General features: G+C 40.1%; 1 protein-coding gene across 2 annotated transcripts in view; it reads left to right on the forward strand.

The window, feature by feature from the left end:
• Positions 1-22,211, forward strand: part of Mtmr6 (myotubularin related protein 6) — a 34,057-nt gene that overhangs the window by 8,258 nt on the left and 3,588 nt on the right. The window contains exons 2-13 of one of the 2 annotated variants that reach the window (XM_055617281.1): positions 2,068-2,184; positions 4,319-4,481; positions 6,402-6,559; positions 9,103-9,231; positions 13,087-13,221; positions 14,228-14,341; positions 15,601-15,733; positions 16,527-16,636; positions 16,988-17,113; positions 19,462-19,511; positions 19,986-20,186; positions 21,653-21,784. In XM_055617281.1, coding sequence (XP_055473256.1) covers positions 2,068-2,184; positions 4,319-4,481; positions 6,402-6,559; positions 9,103-9,231; positions 13,087-13,221; positions 14,228-14,341; positions 15,601-15,733; positions 16,527-16,636; positions 16,988-17,113; positions 19,462-19,511; positions 19,986-20,186; positions 21,653-21,784 — 1,568 coding nt within the window. The remainder of the gene's footprint in view (positions 1-2,067; positions 2,185-4,318; positions 4,482-6,401; positions 6,560-9,102; positions 9,232-13,086; positions 13,222-14,227; positions 14,342-15,600; positions 15,734-16,526; positions 16,637-16,987; positions 17,114-19,461; positions 19,512-19,985; positions 20,187-21,652; positions 21,785-22,211) is intronic. The other variant, XM_055617274.1, reaches the window with a different exon arrangement.

Genomic DNA, 22,211 nt, shown 5'->3' on the forward strand with positions numbered 1-22,211 from the left:
ATATTAGGAAAGTATAGAAATAATAACGTAAGCCGTGTGTGATAGCCCATGCCTTTTATCCCAGAACTCAGGAGGCAGAGGCAGGTAAATCTCTGAGTTTGAGGCCAGCCTATTACTATTATTCTGCTAAGTGTAAATAGTACAAATAGTACAGAGTGAGTTCCGGGACAGGCAGGGCTACACGGAGAAACCCTGTCTCAAAAAAACAAAAAAATAATAAACAAAGAATTAATGATATAATGGTGAGCTCTCTGGTTTGAAGATCTACACAATTAAAAGAACTGTCTATAGCCTCCTGTGATACAGCTGTCCATTAAAAACTACATTGGTAGCATTTGTTTTACTTCTTTTCCTATGAAATGAATGACATTAAAATTCAAAGTTGCAGTCTCCAGACCAGTCCTGATCTCGCTCTGCATCCTGTGGCAGCTGTGGGTGTCTGCATGAATGTGTGTACTAGAATTAATACACATTTATATTGTCATCTTTACGTGATAGTGTAGATCTCACCATCCTAGGCACTAATGGAGGCCAGGGCAACATAGGACAGGGAATGCAGCAAAGAAAGAAACAAAGTGACAGAAATAACAAGTTAACTTTCTAAGTAAGATCTGTGAGTCTAGGACAAGGTTTAGAGCACTGGGCTGAGCAGAAGACAGCCAGGGAGCAAGAGCCACAGCTGGCTGTACAGCAGCCATGTTTGGTGCAGCAGTGAGGGGAATATAAGCTGGAGGTTGCAAACAGTCATTTCCTGCTTTAATTTTCCCAGTAGTATATTTCTAGAACTTTATATGATCACTTGATTTTACAGGTAAGCTAAAACTGGATAGTGTTTTATGACAAAGCTTCTTGGAGAGACAATACACAATATCTCTGATCACCCCAGATAGGGAGCTCACAACAAAACAAAGTACAGATAACACCAAAGTCCAGCTGGATGAACCATGGGTTTTATAGGACTTACAGGAATATGGGTGAGGGGTTATTTACAGAACCACACAAGACTCCAAGACAGCTGACTCACCAAAGCCCACCCCAGCACTGCTTACACTGCACAAAAGCTGGGAACCTGGAACACAGCGCAGTCTGCAGGCACCTCAACAGGTTGGAGAGTGTCCCATCTAAGTGACTTGGTTGCTGTAAACCTTTTCCAGGTGGTTTCTTTTCCAGCTGGTTTGGTTGCTGTAAACCTTTTCCAGGTGGTTTCTTTTCCAGCTGGTTTCTAGTCTCTGCTTCTGCAAGGCAGTGGGTCTGGTCTCAGAGTCTTCTTGGCAGTTTGGCTTGTCTGATAATGACTCTTACCAGCATTTTTATTGCCTACTCTGGGAGGAGGGGCCTAGAGAATCTGGTCAGTTTCAGGGACTTCCTGAAGCTATTAAATGTTTGCCTCCCTGATTAAGGAGTTTCCCTGCAATATGGAATGTTTCAATCTTGGAAGAAACTGCTACACACTAGATACTCTTTGGCAGTACATACAGTAAACTGGGCTTTTAGATTGCTCACTCACCCTGTACTACTTGCTCCTTGTACGTTAGTTTCTTAAAATCTTCCCTATGTTACATTGGCATCTAAATATCTGTGTTGCTTGTGACTTATGTGTTCCCTCAAAAGACAGATGAAATTTTACCCTGAATGTTAAGTAATTTCTTGTGTTTGGGGGCAAAACAGATTTAAAAAACTGATAATGATATATGTAGCTCCTGGAGTTAGAAAAATGTATTTATGCTGCTGTCCTGGTTGGTCTTAATTGTCCACTTAACTCAGCCTGAGTGGAAAAGCCTTGACTGAGGAATTGCCTAGATTGGATTGGTAGTGGGCTATGTAAGCAAGCCAGCTAATCATGAGCCTGGGAGCAAGGGAGTAATCCACAGTGAGCCACCAAGCAGCATTCCTCCATGGTTTCTGCTTCATCCTTCTGCCCTGACATCCCTTGGTGATGGCCGAGGAAATATAAGCCAAATAAAGCTTTTCCTCCCCTAAGTGGATTTTGGTCAGAATGCTTTATCACAGCAACAGAAATAAAAATAACTACTTTTGAAATGAAAATAACATCTGTTTCGTTTTTAGGTTGAACAAGTAAAGTTACTTGACCGGTTTAGTACCAACAACAAGTCACTGACAGGAACACTGTATCTTACGGCCACACATCTGTTATTTATTGATGCTCAGCAAAAGGAAACCTGGGTAAGGTGGACTGTCTACCATGCAGTAAAAATCGACTGGTTTATCTCAACCAATTTTTTTGTTGGGTTTGCTTTTGTTTGCTGTTTGTTTTGGACAGGGTCTTTTTATATAGGCCAGGCTGGCCTTGAACTTGCTATCACCTTCTGGAGTGGTGGGCTTGCAGACATATGTCACTATTCACATGTCAATCAGAATTTTTTCTGTTTCCTTTCTATGACTCATTTATACCATTTGTAATATGGAATTATGTAGAATATCAGACTTTTTTTAACCTTTTCTAAGTAAAAACTTAGAAAATGCCTCTTTGTTCCTGTAGTTTTTTTTTTTTTTAAGTCTAGGTATGTTTGTGCATGTTAGCAGTCATATGGATTGTATAGTATATTCCATAGCATTTTAATGCCAAATTACCAAATAAGGGAGTTTTTTGTAATTTTAAACACTGCAGAAGTATACAAATTAAGAAAAGTCAAATATGTCATGGGTGCGTTAACTATATGGTCGTTTTTGTCCTACCCACAAGGCATGTCATCTACCTTTTTAACAGTACCTTTTTATGTGTTGATTCCAGGATTGCTGATCCTCTCAGCTTGTTCTTCAAGGTTGTCATGACTACCTGATGCCTTTTTTTTTCTTTCCTTATCCATTCATTCCTTTAGCTTCTAATTACCGAGTACCTGCTGTGTTTTCATGTCACCACTTTGGAAATAATAGCCAGTTTTGTGTGTAGATGGCACACCCTGTGTGTCTACATTGTAAATTTTGATAAATTTGTGTAATAGATTTTTGTATTTTATAATAGTAAAGATAAAAATGATATGTTGTTAGTGTGCTGAGTACAGAGAAGTTTGTTTCGGCTCTTGGTTTTTTTTCTGCTGGATTATTTGTCACTATGTATTGATGTTAAATTTTATTTTAGTCTTTTGTACTAGAGAAGGGTCTGTTGTGCAAGGCAGACATTCCACCCTGAGCTGCATCCCCTGGCCCGACTTCTGATTTTATAGGAGTTCTGGATTCTGACGCTGGGTCAGATTGTGTGTCATCACCAGCTCTTCTCTACAGCCAGTCTTTTGTATGCCTTTGTGTACGTGTCTTAGTTAAATATTTTATTTTTAACACAGATTTCTCAGTTTTTTTTCTTCTTTGGTTTTGTTCATTTGTCGTACACTTAAGAAACCTTCCTGTGTGTCAGTATAAAGAAGCTCCTGTGTTTTCTTCTTCTGAAGCTTTAAATTTTATTGTCTACACATCAGTTCTTAATCTATCTGGTGGATGGCATAACATGGGGATTTGGTACTATCATTAGCTGCTGCTTCTCTCCTTACTCTTCGTTGCTTCACCTCGCTCGTTCACGATGAAGCTTCTGTCTGTCCCATCCTTTTGGCATATTGACTACATGTAACCTGCCTCACCTTCTCTTTTTTTTTTTTTTTTTTAAGACAGGAGTTTCTCTGTGTAATAGCTGTCCTGGACTCACTTTGTAGACCAGGCCTCCAACTCACAGAGATCCCCCTGCCTCTGCCTTTCTAGTGCTGGGATTAAAGGCATGAACAACACCTAGCTACCCTGCCTCACTTCTTTGTTAACAGTACCTTTTTATATGTGTTGAGTCCAGGATTGCTGATCCTCTCAGCTTGTTCTTCAAGGTTGTCATGACTACCTGATGCCTTTTCTTCTTTCCTTATCCACTTATTCCTTTAGCACGTAATTACTGGGTACCTGCTATGTTTTCATGTCACCATTTTGGAAATAATAGACAGTTTTAGCACAGAACTTCTGTACTCAATGGAGAGCACATTCTAGTCCAGAGAAACAAATGATAAATAAGAAAAATGCAGTAACGCCCTAAATAGAAAGACTAGGAAAGGGGATGGCATACTTCAGAGGGAGACCCTTGGCCATATTTCTTACTGCCCTGGTTCTGCTGCTGGACTATGGCCACTCACTCAGCTACCGTTTATTGACATGGAGAAAATAGAGATGATAATGTATTCTTGGCTCATGCATCCAGGCATTAAAATGTGTTGAGTGTGATGGCACGTAACATCTGAGACTGAGTATCAATGTGTATGCATTCTAGATAAGAACAAATATCAGTGCTTTGGGTGTTGGTGACTGAGATGCTTTTTAACTGTAGATACTGCACCACCATATTGCCTCTGTGGAGAAGCTTGCTCTGACCACTTCTGGGTGCCCACTCGTGATGCAGTGCAAGAACTTCAGGACTGTGCATTTCATTGTTCCCAGGGAAAGGGATTGCCATGATATTTATAACTCACTGCTGCAACTGTCGAAACAAGGTATTGTTCTTAGAGAACAAAGCTTACATACTCATTTGGGTTTTCCAGGATACTTTCAGATGTCCTTGTTATTTTATCTTTAAGTTATACCTAGGTTCATTTGTTCTGTCAACTCTCTCAGTGCCATCGAAATACCCCCAAATGGTTTAGAAATAATAGAATCTAATGCTTTGAACTGTAAGAATGCTATCCAGTGAAGGAATAATGAAAAGTATTTGTAGTGAAGCCTGAAGTTACTTAGATCATATTAACACATTAAAACGTTCTTGATAAACAAATAGCAGATATAGAGGCACATGTGTGAGTGTGTACGTGGAGGTCAGCGTCCAGTATCTTTACTTAGCAGCTATCCACTTTGTTGTTTCAGAGTTATTGGGACCTGGGACTTGCCAGTTTAGGTGAGACTGACTGGCTGTGAGCCCTAGGGAGCCACCTGTTTCCACCTCCATAGCACTGGGATTACAGCCATGTGCGACCTGTGCTACCATGCCGGGCCTTTCACTTGGATGCTGGGGATTGAACTCAGGTGCCTGTGTTGTCACAGAAAACACTTTATGACCAGCCTATCTCCCTAGCCCCTCATTTTGTTTTGTGTTTTCGAGACAGTGTTTCTGTCTGTAGCCTTGGCTGTCCTGGACTTGCTTTGTAGACCAGTATAGCCTGAAACTCACAGAGATCAACTTGTCTCTGTCTCCTTGATTGCTAGGATTAAAAGTGTGACCCACTATGCCTGGCTCATTTTCTTTTTTTTTTTAATTTTTTTTCTCATTTTCTTTTTAATGTGGGTTTTCTCTACTAGTGAAAGAGGTGTTACTAAGTGAAAAGCCACAGAAGGTCATGGTCCTCGTAGCATAGCTAGGGTGGTAGGTGAACCAGAAAAGAGTAAATCCTGTCTTAGTAGCTAGGGGTTTGGAGGGATAGAAGCCTAAGTGTGAATCTTACCATTACCCAGGCCTGGGTGTCTGAAGGCTTCTTTCCCCAAAGTAACTTGAATTACTTGTTGGCCTTGATTTCAGTTAAATGTTTAGATGGACGCCCACATGAGTGATCTAGAAGCAGGTTCGTGTTCTCTCTGAGTAAATAGAGTCTGATATATTTTGTTGTCCTAGGTTGAACCAAGATATAGAACAAAGATGTCAGTGCTGGTTTGGTTCATACTGACCTATAAGAATGGGTAATTCTAGGGCTGGAGAAGATTATTCAATGGTTAAGAGCATTGTCTACTCTTCCAGGGGACCCAGATTTGATTCCCAACACCCACATGATAGTTCACAACCATCTGTCATTCCAGCTCCAGAGGTTCTGATGCCTTCTGACCCGCATAGGCACCAGGACCAAATGTGTTCGATAGACATAAAGGCAGACAAAACATCTATACACGTTAAATTAACTCAGAAAGAATATGGAATGCAGTTTCATGCTCTCCTTGCCATCCTGTTTTGTTTGTTATTGTTTTATCCCTCCCTTTTTTTCTTTGATGTGCTCCCATGATGTTTGTAGTCTAGGCTGGTCTCAAACTTAAGAATCCTTCTCCTTTGGTCTTGTGAATGCTGGGGCTTTAGACATACACTACACTTGGCCATTTCTAGTTTTTAGTCATGTTATTTTGTTTGCAGTACATTGGAGAAAATGATGAATAAGAAGTGTCTTTATGTTTTTAAATTTTAACATTCAAAAAAAAGGAAAAGCATGCCATCGAAGATTTAACTTTTAAGGCACCTTTTGCTATGATATAAATCTTAGGTCCATACATATGCCTTTAGCTACTGTCATTTCTTTTACGGAACTTAGGAAATATTAAATTCAGGTGAATGGTCACATTTTAGCCACCTCTTTGAAGATGTCAAAGAAAAAAATGGAGTTTTATTTGTAGTGCACTATTTTTTAAACTCCATTGTGTTGACTTTTATCATTTTGCAGCAAAATATGAAGATCTCTATGCCTTCTCTTATAATCCCAAACAAAATGATTCTGAACGACTAAATGGTTGGCAGCTTATTGACCTTGCTGAGGAATATGAGAGGATGGGAGTGCCCAATGCAAACTGGCAATTGTCTGATGTCAACCGAGACTACAAGGTAAGCAAGTAGCCTCTGGAGCAAGTCAGAAAATAGTTCTAGAGGACAGCACATAGTAGGGTTTCAGCCATTTGTAGAACAGCATGCTGTTCTCACTTTTTTAAATGTTTTAAAGCTGAATTAATTAATTAATTAATTAATTAATTAATTAATTTATTTATTTGCCTCATAGTAGCTGTCCAATTTGTTATCTCTTTTTCTGTAGGCACTTAGTGCTATGAACTTGCCTCTTGGAACCTCCTTCACTGTGCCCCTTAAGTGTGGGTGTGTTGTGTATTCATTTTCATTCCATTCTAGAGAGTCTTTTAATTTCTTGACACATCTTACATTCAGTAGAGAGTTGTTCAGTTTCCATTATTTTGTAGGCTTTCTGTTGTTGATATCCAGCCTTGCTCTGTGGTGGTTTGATAGAATGCAGGGTGTTATTTCAATTTTTCTGTATTGTTGAAACTTGCTTTGTGCTTGAGTATGTAGTCAGTTTTGGAGAAAGTTCTGTTGTGCTGAGAAGAAGGTGTACTCTTTTGTGTTTGAATGAAATGTTCTGTAGCTATCTCTTTGGCCTACTTGTCTGTTAGCTCCAGTAGTTTTTCATTTAATTTTTACCTGGACAGCCTGTCTATTGGTGAGAGTGAAGTTTCTGACTATCTGTGTATGAGGATTAATATGTGATTTAAAATACAGTAGTGTTTCTTCTACGAACTTTGGTACCCTTGTATTTGGTGCATAGGTGTTAAGAATTGCAGTGTCCTCTTGATGGAGCTTTTCTTTGACAGGTTATGTCGTGTCCTTCCTTATCTTTTCTGGTTAGTTTTGGTTTAAAGTCTATATTGTCAGATATTAAAATGGCTACACCTTCTTGCTTCTTAGGTCCATTTGCTTGGAATATCATTTTTCCTTTTTTTTTTTTTTACCCTGAGGTGATAGATCCTTGATGTTAAGGTGTGTCTTTGGATCCAGCAGGATGGATTCTGTTTCCACATCCTTTCTGTTAGTTTGTGTCTTTTTCTGAGGGACTGAGACCATTATGAGAAATATCAGTGCGTAATGATTGTTGTCTATTATTTTGGTGGTGGTGTGTGCGTGTGCACATGCATATGCATTTCCTCTTGATTCTGTTGGTCTGGGATTACTTATTCCCTATGTCCTTTTGGGTGTGCTTAGCCTCTTTAGGTTGGAGTTTTCATTCTAGCACTTTCTGTATGGCTGAATTTGTAGATAAATATTGTATAAATTTGGTTTTATTACAAAATATTTTATCCATCTTGAAAGTTTTGCTGGGTGTACTAGCTTGTGCTGGCACCTGTGGTCTTTTAGAGTCGATAGCCTATCTGTCCAGGTAGCTTTTAGAATCTCCATTGAGAAGTTGGGTGTAATCTTAATAGGTCTGCCTTTATATGTTCATTTTCCCTTGCAGCTTGTAATATACTTTCTTTGTTCTATGCATTTAGTGTTTTGATTATTATGTGATGAGGGGAACCTTCATTTCTAGTTCAGTCAATTTAGTGTTCTCTAGGCTTTTTGCATCTCCTTTGAGTTAGGAAAATTTTCTTCAGTGTTTTTGTTGAAAATATTTTCTGTGCCCTTCATCTGGCTTTCTTCTCCTTTCTCTATTTGGTCTTTTCATAGTGTTTCAGGTTTCCTGGATGTTTTGTGCCAGAAGTGTCATTAGCTTTAACATTTTCTTTGACTAATTACCCATTTTTTTCTATTGTGTTTTCAGTGGCAGAGATTCTTTCTTCCAGAATACATCTCTTGTGCTCTCTCAGTGAAGTTTGCCTCTGTGGTTTCTGTTCAAGCTTCTAAAGTTTTTGTTTCCATACTTCTCTAAGTTTGGGCTTCCTTATTAATTCTATTTCCACTTTCAAGTTTTGAATGCTTTTATTCATTTTCTATCACTGTATTTTCATAGATTTCTTTAAGGGATTTATTTTATTACCTCTTTAAGGATCTCTATTGTCTTCAGAAAGGCTGTTGTAAGATCTCTTTCTTGTGTTTCAGCCATGATGGAATACTCAGTGCCTGCTGTAGTAGTTGGGCTCTGGTGGAGACATATTGTCCTTGCTGTACTGTGTTTTCGTGCTGGTGTCTAGGGATCTGGGACTGGGAAGATTGTAATTCTAGGTGTCTGGTTTTGTCTCTGTTGGCTGGGTGTTTTGTTCCTTGGTTTCTGTTTCCTCTCTGGTTCTTAGGAGAGTGTGGTTGGCTGTGTGTTTGGTGGGAAATTTTCTGATGTCCTGATAGGTGTGGTTATTGGGTATTCCCGGGAGGTGACACTTTGAAAGGGAGGCTGGAGGGGCATGCACAGGGTCATTGGAGGGAGGAAAGCAGTGTGTTTTCACCAGGGTCTGCTTAATCTCCTGGAAATGGGGACAGACAGTGAGGAGAGGCCACAGTAGAAGGTCTTCTACAGAGCTGGGTGTGAGACTGGGGCATTGGACTTGGAGGAAATGGAGGGAGAGGTGAAGATCTGCAGTTAATCCACCTGTTTCCACTAGCCTCTCGGTTTCAGAATGGAGTTAAGTACTTTCTTTTGATATTCCCAGGTCTGTGAGACTTACCCCAGAGAGATATATGTTCCAAGGACAGCCAGCCGGCCAGTGATTGTGGGCAGTTCCAACTTCCGGAGCAAGGGCAGACTTCCGGTCCTGTCCTACTGCCGACAGGGCACTGAGGTAAGAGCCTTCCCTGACTCTATAAATGCAGTGAACTAGGGTTATGCTCTAAGCTTCTAGAAGAACACTAACTTTTTTGTTTTGTTTTGTTTAGGAAGATAGGACCTCACTATGTAAGTAACTGTTTTAGAATGCACTATGTAGATCAGGCTGGCCTCAAACTCATGAGATCTGCCTGCCTCTGCTTCCCATGGCCTGGGGTCAAAGGAGTCATGCCCAGCAGTGAATGCTAACTTTCACTTGATAGATTTGCTGTTGCAGTGTTGCTAACAGAGACATGTTGGGTTTCACTATTATTTTTGGAGTTTTAACACAAAACTTCCCGGAAGTACACCTTTTCTACTTTTCTTTTTCAGAAATTCCTTAATAGTGGGTCCAGTGAATAGAGAGATTCTGTTTCTTTTCTGTAGTTTTCCTTTAGCCCTACCTGTACTTAGAGAAATAGGATAGCTTGCTCATGCCAAGGCAAGCACTGAAAGCAGGAAGAGAACACAGGGCATGTGGTCTCTGTCTGCACAGTGTCCACATGGAAAGGATTTGGTAAGGAGGAGGTAGAAGAGGCGTGTCCACATGAGGGCTGAGGCAGGGCTTGCTCTTTCTGTGTGTCTGCACATATGTGTTGCTGCCGCTGGAAGCCAGGGTCTCCTACATACTGAGCAGGTTCTCCTTGAACGTCACCCCCAACCCAAGGGAACTTATCTTTGTAGCTTCCTGAAAGGAGGTGCACTGTGTGTTCAGCGTGCTCTGTGTATCTTTCCCAGCTTGAAAGGTACTTCTTTGCTAATGACTGATGTTCAGAGACAGATTCCACATGGTTGAGACCACGCCATCTCTGACTCCCACGCCTTTCTAAAACTGATTTTGAAACACATTCCCCTCCCCTCCAAGAAGGTTTTTCTTCTTCCCTGGTTTTGGATTTCACAGTGACTGATGTGCCTTGATATGTTGTTTGCAGACTACTCAGAACACCAGTCTCAGCTTAGAGAAGGAGCTTCTCTGTTTCTGCAGTGTTTCTTTTTTCTGTTCATTTTCTTCGTGTTTTTTTTTTCTAGCTTTTATTAGTTGACAAACTTCCTGTGTAAGCAAGCCTCCATCTCTGCAGGTTTATTTTCACACTTGCAATGTTTTTCTGTTTTCTATAAGAGTTCCTTAGCTGTATTTCTTATCCAGCTCTCAGATTCTTTAATTCTCAGACTGTGTGATGTTTAAGGGCTCTTTCTCTTTTCTGAATTTCTTTAGTCAGTTTCCTTTTGTCTGATTTGATGTCAGCAACTCTCAAGCAGACTTTTTTTTAAGGAATTCTGTGTGGCTTTCTCTTCCTCTGTTCATATTCTAGGTTTTTAGAAGCCTGAAGTTGTATACCTTTGCATTTTTCCTTTTCTGCTGTTCATTTGGCTTCTTCATAGAGCTTGTGCTTTTGCTGGTGTATCAGCAAAAGGATTTTGTGTGACGTAACAGTTAAGAAGGCAGCTCACATTCTGCTGGGTAGACTATATTTCATCCTCTTGATTCGGAAAGTTCACAGCTTCAGTCCCATCCATTGCTGTGCCCATTCTTACGGTCAGTCCCCTTTGTACGCTAAACTTTGTGTTTAGGAAGGAAAGATCTGGAGGTCACAGCCTATCTCTGTGTGTGTTCAGCCACACCCTGCTCCCTGCGGGTGCAGCTCCGGTGCTCTCATCTTGCTGCTGGGTTCTCTCAGCTCCTTCCTGTAGCAGGTACTTCCTCTGCCAAACCAGCTGACAATCTGCTGTTATCTCCAAATGTCACTGCACCTCTGTTGAAATTTTTTGCCCATGCTTGTCCTGGTGGCTTCATATGTCGTATATTTGTTAGAACTTGGTTCAGGTAAGTTTTTAAACAAGACATTTCTAATCTACTTGTAGTACCTTAAGCCATACCTGGTCACCTTTGACACACCCTGTTAGCCTATGTTGTTTATTGGAAAGCTTGGCTGAAAAATACTCCTTGTTGATTTAGTAAACAAAAAATGGGTGTAAAAGGAATGTGGAGCACAGGATTCTTTAAAACAACATCAGAAAGCCCTGCTTTTGTTCAGAGAACTAAGGTGCCACATCCAGCAATAAATAACTAATTTTTTTTTTTTTCAGAAAATAGGAAAGAACTATTGAATATTAAAAACAATGTAACAAGCCACATGCAGTGTCGCACACCTGTAATCCCAGCACAGGGAGAAAGAGGCAGGGGGATCTCTGTGAGTTTGAGGCCAGTCTGATCTACAAAGTGAGTCCAGGACAGCCAAGGCTACACAGAGAAACCCTGTCTCAAAAAAAAACAAACAAAAACAAAACACAACATAAAGTCCCCACTGTCTTCTGCCATTGTAATTTTTGTGGTTGTATTTTATGTGTGCATGTAAAATGAACAAACTGGAATGTAACCTGGAGGCAACATGGGTAAGACAGAGATATGTTTCTAAATCTTTAAAGAAAGTTTTTTTCGGCATGTGAGGAGGCAGGGTTTCTCTTTGTAGCCCTGGATGTCTTGGAATTTACTTTGTAGATCAGGCTGGCCTCAAACTCACAGAAATCCTCCTGACTCTGCTTCTCAAGTGCTAGGTTTAAAGGCTTGCACCACCACAACCAACAATCTTTCAATTTTTTTAAGGAATTAAAATACAGTAAATATTCATTAATTTATTTTTATAGATATGTCTCCCCTTAGATTATCTTTTCTCATCTTTATGTCTCACTTCACAAAAAGATTTCTGATTTTTAGTAGGAAATTAAATTTCAGATGTTTATTTTATAATTTTTATTCTACACATAAAGGTGTTTTACCTGAATGTATTTCTGTGTAGTGCTCTTACCTGCTGAGCCACCTCTCCTGCCTAAGATGTTGTTCCTATTAAGGGAAGGAGAGATGGCTCAGTGGTTAAGAGTGTGTTCTAATCTTTCAGGGGACTTGAGTTCAGTTCCCAGTACCCACACTCAGCAGATCAAAACTGCCTGTAATTCCAGCTCCAGGGAATCCAATGCTCCCTCCTGGCCCCAAGGGTGCCTGCACACAGTGGCATGCACTTGCCTAGGCATACATTCAAAAATAGAAGTAAAAATCCTAAAATTTCCTATTCTAGCTCATCTTTGTTACTTGAACTTGAGCCAAAAGTACCTTGTAGCTCCTCTAAAACCTGGAATGCAGATGTGTCCTTGGTTTCAGCTCCTTGATAGACAGTTGACCAAGTCCTGCTACTTAGGGCCACAGTAGTGAATTTATATTAAATTTGATTGTGTGTGTGTGTGTGTGTGTGTACAAACTAGGTAAGGAAACATTTAGAATAGTATATTGGAAACTGTCTTAATTAGAGTTCTATTGCTGTGAATACACAGCGTGACAATGGCAACTTTTATCAAGGAAAACATTTAACTGAGTCTAGCTTACATGTTCAGAGGTTTAGTCCAGTATTGTCATGGCGGGAAGCATGGCTGTGTACAGGCGGACATGGTGCTGGAGAAATCGCTGAGAGTTCTACATCTGGATTAGCAGGTAGAACTAAGAGAAAGTGAATGTGAGCCTGGCTTGAGCTTCTGAAGCCTCAAAGCCCACACTTGTGACACATTTCCTACAGGAAGACCATATCTACTCCAAGAAGGTCCACTTTTAATATTGCCATCCCTGTGAGTCTATGGGGGCCATTTTCATTCAAAACACCACAGGAAATATAGGCAGCATCTAGATTCTAGCAAATGTTTAAATCAAATAATTTTTTAAAGTTAAGGCCATTCAATTTTCTTGCTGGCTTTTAAATAGATTACATATTTGATTTTAACACTTTGAGTCTTTTTTTAAAGCCTTTAGTCTTTTTATACTCTGGTTTTGTCTTTTTAAAATTAGGCTGCCATTTGTCGATGTAGTCAGCCATTGTCAGGCTTCAGTGCCAGGTGCCTAGAAGATGAACATTTGCTTCAAGCCATTAGTAAAGCCAACCCAGGAAATCGCTACATGTATGTTGTGGATACCAGGCCCAAGGTATGTATCCAGTACTGTGCAGTCTGTTATCTTTATTGTTTTCTGTCTTTAATTAATGGGAAGAAATATATTTGCCAAGATATAACAAATCTGAATCGTGGCTCTAAATTAACCAAGGCTAATGCTATAAAGGAAATCAGTCCTTTGAGGGATAAATTAGGAAACCAATTCTCAGTGCCCTAGGTCATGATTTCTTCTGTCTCCCGATACACACACACAAACACATACACGTACACATGGACATACAAAACCCTGGGCTTTTTTGTTTCTTTGTTTTGTTTTTGCTTTTTTCATGACAAGGTTTCACTATGTAGCTCTGACTGTCCTGGAAACTCACTATGCGGACTAGGCTGGCCTAGAACTCACCAGATATCTTCCTGTCGCTACCTCCCAGTGCGCGGATTAAAGATGTGTGCCACCACACGGCCAGATAAGGAACTCTTGAGGATGTTAAGTCTTATGTTATTGTGGAGAAGTACTAGTTAGTGTGTGATGTGAAAAAAAATAGAAATTCTTAATACTTTCCCCCTCCTCTACTTTTCTTTTTGTTGTTGTTGTTGATATGTTCTAGTTTTTTTGAGACAGGATTTCTTGTAGCATTTGCACTATGTAACTAAGGATCCTGACCCTTCTGCCTCCACCTCGTAAATGCTGGAATTGTAGGCATGCACCACCACACCCAGCTTACTACTCTTTGTTAATAACATTGATAATTAACAAAACACTTTGTGTTAAAGTAATTTGGCCATAATTTGAAAGATTAAGAAAATAGAGGAAACAATTATTTAACAAAGGAAACATTGAACTTGAGAAATGTACTATACAGGGAATCACTGTTCTCTTGGCTTCTGTGGTAAAAGCTAAATTCTCACCACTGAGACTGACTCAGAATCCGTAGTACTTTTTTTATGTGCACGGTAAACAGCTGACTCATATAGGACCCTGAAATTAGAGTAATTACAATCGTCGATGGTGACAGCTAACTTTGTTTTGATTTTTATTATAGCATCGCATGCAGAGCTGGTGGGATACACAAAAGGACATTGGCAGAATTATAGTGAGGATTTCTTCAAAAATCTGGAATGATGAGAAAATAAGAGAAAGCGATGAGAAAAAGCGAGTGAGCACTATAAAACACAAGCGATTTTAGGCAGCATTGTGAAAGGAACCGTAGCTGTTTTAGAGTGATTTTCATCACTGTGCAATCTCACAAAAGACAATGGAAAATACAGAAGATGAGAATAATTTGAGTAAATTAGAAAGTATTAAAAATTAGAAATTGGTATTGATAATCTTTTGTTAAATATAAAAGACTTTCTTAAGACTCAAGAGTTGGTAATGCCGCATAAAGAAAAAATCTTTTCCCTTGTTACTGGAGGCTTGTAATCTAATGATTCTTTTTAGGTGATATTATATATAAAAATTAATTATAATATGTACATTTTGAAGATGAGGTTTAATTATTAGCTCAAGACCTAGTAGTTTTATCTTTATAATTGTCACTGATACAAAACAAAAAACAAAAAAAACCCTTTTTTTTTTTTTGGCATACTTTTCTAAGTTTAAAACTAAGAAGTAATGTGGACATATTTTTAATTTTGCTTCAGTCTTTCTAGATGGCTGGGTAACTGGTGAGTTCGTGGGTACAATTCACCTGTACTTTCTACCAACTTGAGGCCCATTCACTTAATAAGAAGCTACTTTCAAAAATAAAAAATAAAAAAAAGAAGCTACTTTCACCCAGTTTAGGTCATTTTCTTTATCGACACTCATAAGAAAAGAAGAGTAATTATAGTAACATATTATATGAAAGAAGCCAGCAAGCCAAATCCTGATGGTGTCTCAGGCCAGTGTCTGTTTCCTCTAGAGAGCAGTTTGTCTTGGGCACAATCCTTGGAGCTGAGCTAGGCTGGTGGATGATGCTGTGCATGACACAGCTGTGGCACAGTGCTAGGTCTCCAGTGCTGAGCTTCGTGGCACAGAGCCAGAGTTCACATCTGCCTCTCAGGGCATCTGTGTTTTGATCTCACAGGCTGATTCTGTAGACCGAGCTCTCCAGCCTACCCATCTCCAAATCCAGATGTACACAGGAAACGTTTCTTTTTAATTTTGAGATGTCACAGAAATGAATGCAGCTGACTTATCTTTTTAAATTTTGAGTCTGCTGGATTTTCCTCTGTGTAACAACCACATTTCTCTGCACACTGTTTCTTCACTGCTGGTGATGTGGCAGTTTGGCCTATTAAAAAATAGTAGCTTATTCAATTTTGATGTTTCTTTAAATGTTCTCCTGAAGTATGACTTAGTGTTTTTATGGCATTTGGGTAAATTAAAGACAAAAATAACTTGATTGTAAATTTCTAAAATCTTGAATTTTAGCTCAATGCAATGGCTAACAGAGCAGCCGGAAAAGGTTATGAAAATGAAGACAACTATTCTAATATTAGATTTCAGTTTGTTGGAATAGAAAATATTCATGTCATGAGATCCAGCCTTCAGAAATTACTGGAAGGTATGATACTGTACACCTTTTGGAGAGCTTTGTGCAATGGAAATACAGTGATAGTCACATAGGGCTTTGAATGTTCTGTCAGTTACTCACAGACTAAAGAGAACGTGGGAATGATGTTAATAATATACTGAAAGTCTTATTTTTAGCATGTAGACAGTATAAAACTGATAGAATAATCTCTCCCTCCTCTCCCCCTCTTCTTCCTTCCCTTTCCTTCTCTCTCTCCATCTTCCCCCTCCTTTCCCTCTCATGCTCAATTGCTTACTCATACTTTTTTGGGGGGACAGAGGCTCATTTAATCTAAGGTATCCTCGAACTACCTCTGTAGCCAAGGCTTGCCTTGAAATACCCATCCTCTTGCTTCAGCCTCACAGCTTCATGCCTGGGATCACAGGCATGCCCAGCCACAGCCAGCAAGAGCTTTACATCACCCAGTCTTAGAAAGCAATGCTGTCTTACCTCACATCTCCCTTCAGCACACTTGAGTAGCCATTAGCTGCCCTGCCTGCAGTTCTAATGGTTTACGGATCACTGTTGGTAGAGATCATTGAGTAGTCACTGTAGTAATCATGGTGTAGTTTTAAAAAATTATAATATGAAATATTTAAACATTGGTGCTACTTTTTTAAAGGTGATTGAACATTTCTTTTAAGCATAAGGAAGGACAGAAAAGTATTTCCCAAAGTGTTATTCAGTGCTAATAGTGCATTCATTGTATGCATTTCCCCTAGTTCTTGAGAGATCCTGAAACGATGAACGGGCACTCTGATTGAAAACCTTCTCTATTTTGTAGTGAATGGCAGCAAGGGGCTTTCTGTCAACGATTTCTACTCTGGTTTGGAGAGCTCAGGCTGGCTTCGCCATATCAAGGCTGTTTTGGATGCTGCGATCTTCTTAGCCAAAGTAACTATCATTCATTGGTTTGGGGTCTATAATGGTTGGGAAAGAATGGACTTAGCCTTGGTACAGAAATCTCTTCTGCTCAGACAACCTTTACTATTTTTCACATTTTTAATGGGTACACTTTAAAGTGGTACCTAATATGGAGTTTACAATCCCCAACTATTTAGAAAAAGCATCTTTTGTTTGTTTGCTTTGTTTTTGGTGTTTGTCATTTTACTTCTGCAGTGGCAGCAGTGGTATTGCAGGACCAGCTCTTATGATGTGTATTTTCTGGTGTGGGTTTCAGTACATGACCTGACTGATTTCTATAAAAGGCATTTTTTAAGAATCTAAATGTCATTTTCCCTTCAGGCAATAGTGGTTGAAAATGCAAGTGTGCTGGTCCACTGTTCGGATGGGTGGGATAGGACCTCCCAAGTCTGTTCCCTCGGTTCGCTTTTGTTGGATTCCTACTACAGGACAATGAAAGGATTCATGGTAAGGGTTTGTTCCATTGGACCCAGTGAGTTCTTTACCCCGGGGATGCTTGGCAGTAGTCAGAGACAGTTTTATACTAAGGTCATGCAGCTGATAGAATCTGCTAGGCAGCTGACCCTGCACAGGGCAGCCAACTCCAGTTAAAGCCTTCTGGGACCCTTGATGCTGGTGCTTCTGTGGCAGGACCTGTGGTCAGACTGATTTCCATTTGTGCTGTGTATATATATGTATGTACATATACACATGTATATATGTACACATATATTTATATGTATATATATATATTTTTTTTTGGCAAAATACTTTAGATTTAGAGGTTAACATCCTACCATCACCACTACTACCCTAAAGTGTTACAACAAATTGTTTATATCTTCTCCCTCACTTTTATCTAACAAATGTAACACAGTACTTAAATACAGTAAGTACTTAACTGTAAATCATATTGAGAGTTACAGCACCCTGATGTTAAGTGAAACAGCAGGGAGTCATTTCTCTCTATGAAACCAAGTTTCTAGTTGAACATGCTTCTTCTAGGTAGGACTTTATCTTCTATTTATTTCCTGCTTAGTATTTGATTAGATCAACTTCCAATTTTGCATGTAAAGCCAGGTATATTGATGTAGGCCTGCAAGCATAGCATTTGGGGGGTGAAGATAGGTCTATCAAGAGTTCATTGTCATCCTTTACTATGTTATCAATTTGAGACCAGCCTGAGCTACATGAGACCAGCCTGAACTCTGTATGAGACCCTGTCTAAAAACAAAACAATATTTACATGGAAATACATGATAAGTATTACTAGAAGAAATATTAGATAGATTTTTAAGCTTATAATTATTAAACAGAGTCCTGTGACAAGGATAACATTTAGTAGCCAGGTGATGGTAGAGCACACTTTTAGTCCCAGCATTCTGGAGGCAGAGGCAGGCAGGTATCTGTGAGTTCTAAGCCAGCCTGGTCTGTGGGGCTAGTTGTAGGACAGTGAAACACTGTCTCAGGAAAAAAATAAAATAAATAAAATAAAAAAACCAACTCCCCCCAAAAAACATTTTATAAGATAACTTTAAGCTTAATTTGCAAGTATAAGTGAGGAATGATATTCTTAGTGCATCTGTCAGGCATCTGAATAAAGCCATGTAGTAAATGACCAGGACCCTTTAGATGTAGGTAATGCATGAGAGATAGGCCGAGTGAGTGAGTGAGAGCCTGAGGAAGAGGACACTGAGATGTGCTTTCCCTTCTGGGCAATGAGAGCCATTAGAGGATATAAAAGGAGAAGCAGTAGCTTGCTGAGAGATGCTCTGTGAAAAGATACCTTGGCCCCTTGAAAGCAGAAGGAAGTGGGATGGAGGCTCTGGGTCCAGGATAGCTGCTATTAATCCAGCTGAAGAGGGAGGAGGTCTAAAGGTAAGACAGCAGGGCACACACAAGTAGACAGAGGCGATGGGCTCTGGGGTCATTGATGAAGGAGGACTGGCCATGGACTGAGTGGCAGTGGAGGATAAGAGCCCCTCATCCAGGTTTCCAGGTTGCTGAGTCAGCTTCTGGGGGTCCTGTTCGTCTCTGAGCTAAACAGAGGAGGAAGTTCGAGAGAATAACAAGTCAGGATGGATAGATGTTGGAGGGCCCAAGATGAAATCTGAATTCTCACACATGGTCACAGTGTAGAAGTGACAAAGCTACCCAGGATGGGACCTGTAGTGTACTCAAGAAACTGCATCCTCAACCAGTATGCTGTGTTAAATGGGTTTAAGACAACATTGGAGATGTCAGAAGTGGCCATCTTGACACTGAGCAAAGAATGCGCTGCTGTGGTTGTGTAATGAGACTATAAAGTGTGTCGAGCACTAAGAAGGCACTTCAGATCTGATAGTAACAGTTGAATCTGTTCTCTTACTGGCTGTGGTGATGCATGTCGTTAGTCCTGTACTTGGGAAGCTGAGAGAGGAGGATGGAGAGTTCAGCCCAACCTGAGTTTCATATTGAGAAGTTGATTCAAAAAGAGAAACACGCCTGTCTGGCCTCAGATTCTCTTTTCCTCCCTGAGCCTCTCAGTGCTGGGTCACAGCGGGCTTCTGCTGCCGGTCGGTGTTATTTCCATTTGTACAGAAATGTAATGCATCTTACCAAATGCGCTTCTGATAAGCAGAGCAGAGGCAGTCTGTCATAAGACCACTTTATGTTTATTCTCACTCTTCTGGAATCCTCGCTGTAGTCGAGAGGCTGGCTTTTTTTTTTTTCTACCCGTAGTTTTTTTATTTTTTAATTTCTTTTCTTAGCAGGATTGTTACCATATTTTTTTTTAATTGAATAGTGATATAGTTGATTTTGCTTTTTCTCACTAGGTTTTAATAGAAAAAGATTGGATATCGTTTGGGCATAAGTTTTCAGAGAGGTGAGTGGCAAATGTACATTTAAATCTTTGCAAAATTGTACCACCATGTTCCTGTTCTTTGGAATTTGCACATTTCTGTGGCGTGAGAACTGTAGTTCTGTAGTATATGAAGCCAGACTTTATGTCTCTGGTATTTCTTTCCTTTTGTGCCTTTGTTAGTTCTCATGGCCATTGAGGTTTGGTTTTTCTGAGACCAAGACAGTCTTGTAGCAAGGCTGGCCTTGAACTTCTGGTCCTCCTGTCCTCCTGGTCCTCTACTTCCCAAGGACCGGGGTTATAAATGTCCATGAAAATGATGGTTACAAATGGACTTTTATATGTCCATATTACATTTATAATACATATGTTAATATATATTTATAATATACATTTATAATATATATGTATTAGTTTTGTATGTTTGGGTTTATGGTACCTAAGCAAAGAACTTCTTTCAGAGGCATTTTTAAAAGCTTGTGCTTTTTGGGGGTTTAGGTGTGGCCATTTGGATGGTGACCCAAAGGAAGTCTCACCGGTGTTTACTCAGTTCTTGGAGTGTGTGTGGCATCTGACTGAGCAGTTCCCACAAGCCTTTGAGTTCAACGAAGCGTTTCTTCTTCAGATCCACGAGCACATTCATTCATGCCAATTCGGGAACTTCCTCGGCAACTGTCAGAAGGAGAGAGAGGAACTCAAGTAAGTGAATGATGAAAACCGGCCTTTTCCTCCTGTACCACTTAAGCCATCGTACCCAAATCATGGCTACAAGATGAAATGCCCTGACAGTTTCAGATAGAGCTAAGTTCTACTTTAGAGTTTCTAGTCTTATTTTTGAAGCTAAAAGTACCCTACTAATATCTGCTGCCTTTCCAGGTAATAGTAAAAATACATTTTGAAATATATTTTGAAGTTTAACAGTATCCGGAAAAGTACATGTAGGACATGTGGTCAGCACACTGCTGACATGCACGTGTGCATCACACACACATACTTATGTATATATCCAATATATCCAATACCCAGCACAAGAACAGCCTGCTGTATAGAAGTTCCCTTTGGTGTTCTTTTTCAGTTTGAATGTATATTTTAGGAGAGAGAAATGTTTACATAATTCTGTTTCCCAGAAAGTGTTGGCCACTACTTTTGTAGCAGTGGAAGATAGAAAATGATGGATTTGTCTTGTGGTAAGATGGTGGATTATGGCTGTCCTCCCCATGGGGCAAACAAGCCTGCTGGCATTGGCTGTTACATGGCACCCCTGATGGGGGTCTCGTGCAAGCGCTAGATGCTGCACTGGAACCCTCACCTGTTCTTTATACCAGCTTGTGTTTTGGGGTTTGGATTCTGAGATTTCTTACAGTAACAGTGAATCTTGAACTTCCAAGTGGCGTATAGAGAGGCAAACCCCGGTTGTAGTTGGAAGACAGCCACATGCCCACATTCCCAGTAAAGCAGAACCGAGGAGACGTGGAAAATTCTAAAGGTGTAAAGGGAATAACACAGATATGAGCAATAAGAACAAGATGACATTAGCCTTTGGACTGCAGTCACAGTGACACTATGGCTTATTATAATTTGGGGCAGATGACTTTTTTCGGGGTACAAATCCATTTTAGGAAAAACTTCTCAATTGGCACCAAAAACCCAAAATAACCTCAAAATGAGAAGAGCAAAATAAAATTGGTTATTTCTTTCTTAGCACATGCTCTGGGCCTTGTTAGGGCACACGCATGCCTGCAGCATCTGCCAGGCTTACCTGCTGTGGCTGCGCCTCTTCTACAGCCATCTGTCCATCACCCCTGTGCTGTTAGACAAGCACGTGGCTGGCATTTCAAACTCCTACTGAAATATGTTTTTGTCCTGTGGTGATTGCCCTCATGGCCCAGCAGGGGGTGGGAATAAGGCAGAACAGCTGAATCAGCATCCTGTTGCAAGGCGTGGCAGTCCTGGGAGGTGAGAAGAATCCCAAAGTGGACAAGTGAGAAACTGGTCGACCTGTGCTGTGCCCAAGACACATTTATTACATGGTCGCAAATGAGAAAGAAAACATGGGGGCAGCAGAACAGAGACAGGCGAGGCTAGTCCTGAGCTGGAGGCCTGAGAGCAGCCGCCTGATGTGTGTCAGCAGGGTGCTGTGCTTTATGCTGTTCTTGTTCCCTAAGGCTGAAGGAGAAGACTTACTCCCTGTGGCCCTGCCTTTTGGATGACAGAAAGAAGTACTTAAATCCTCTCTACAGTTCCAACTCTCAGAGACTGACAGTCTTGGAGCCAAATACAGTCTCTTTCAATTTTAAGTAAGTTGGTCACTGAAGCATTTATATGTGATTTTTCTCAAACAAATTTTGAGAGCTTTAAAAAATAATGTTAATTTATTATTGTTACTATAATTTTATGAGTATTTTGCCTGTGTGTTTGTCTGTGCACAGTGTGTGTATGTGTGTCTATGTGTGTGTGTGTGTGTGTGTGTGTGTGTGTGTGTGTGTGTGTGTTGCTTGTGGAAGCCAGAAGAAGGCATCAGATCCCTTGGAACTGGAGTTACAGGTGATTGTGAACCTCCATATATGTTCTGGGACCTGAACCCGGGTCATCTGGAAAAGTAGCCAATGTTCTTAACCACTGAACCATCTCTCCAGCCCCTAAAAATATTATTTTAATTAAACATTTACGGTCATTGTATGTATGTATGTATGTATGTATGTATGTATGTATGTATGTATGTAT

This window comes from Psammomys obesus, unplaced genomic scaffold (assembly GCF_907164565.1).
Source record: "Psammomys obesus unplaced genomic scaffold, mPsaObe1.curated_primary_1811, whole genome shotgun sequence".
In the NCBI taxonomy this organism is placed as follows: domain Eukaryota; kingdom Metazoa; phylum Chordata; class Mammalia; order Rodentia; family Muridae; genus Psammomys; species Psammomys obesus.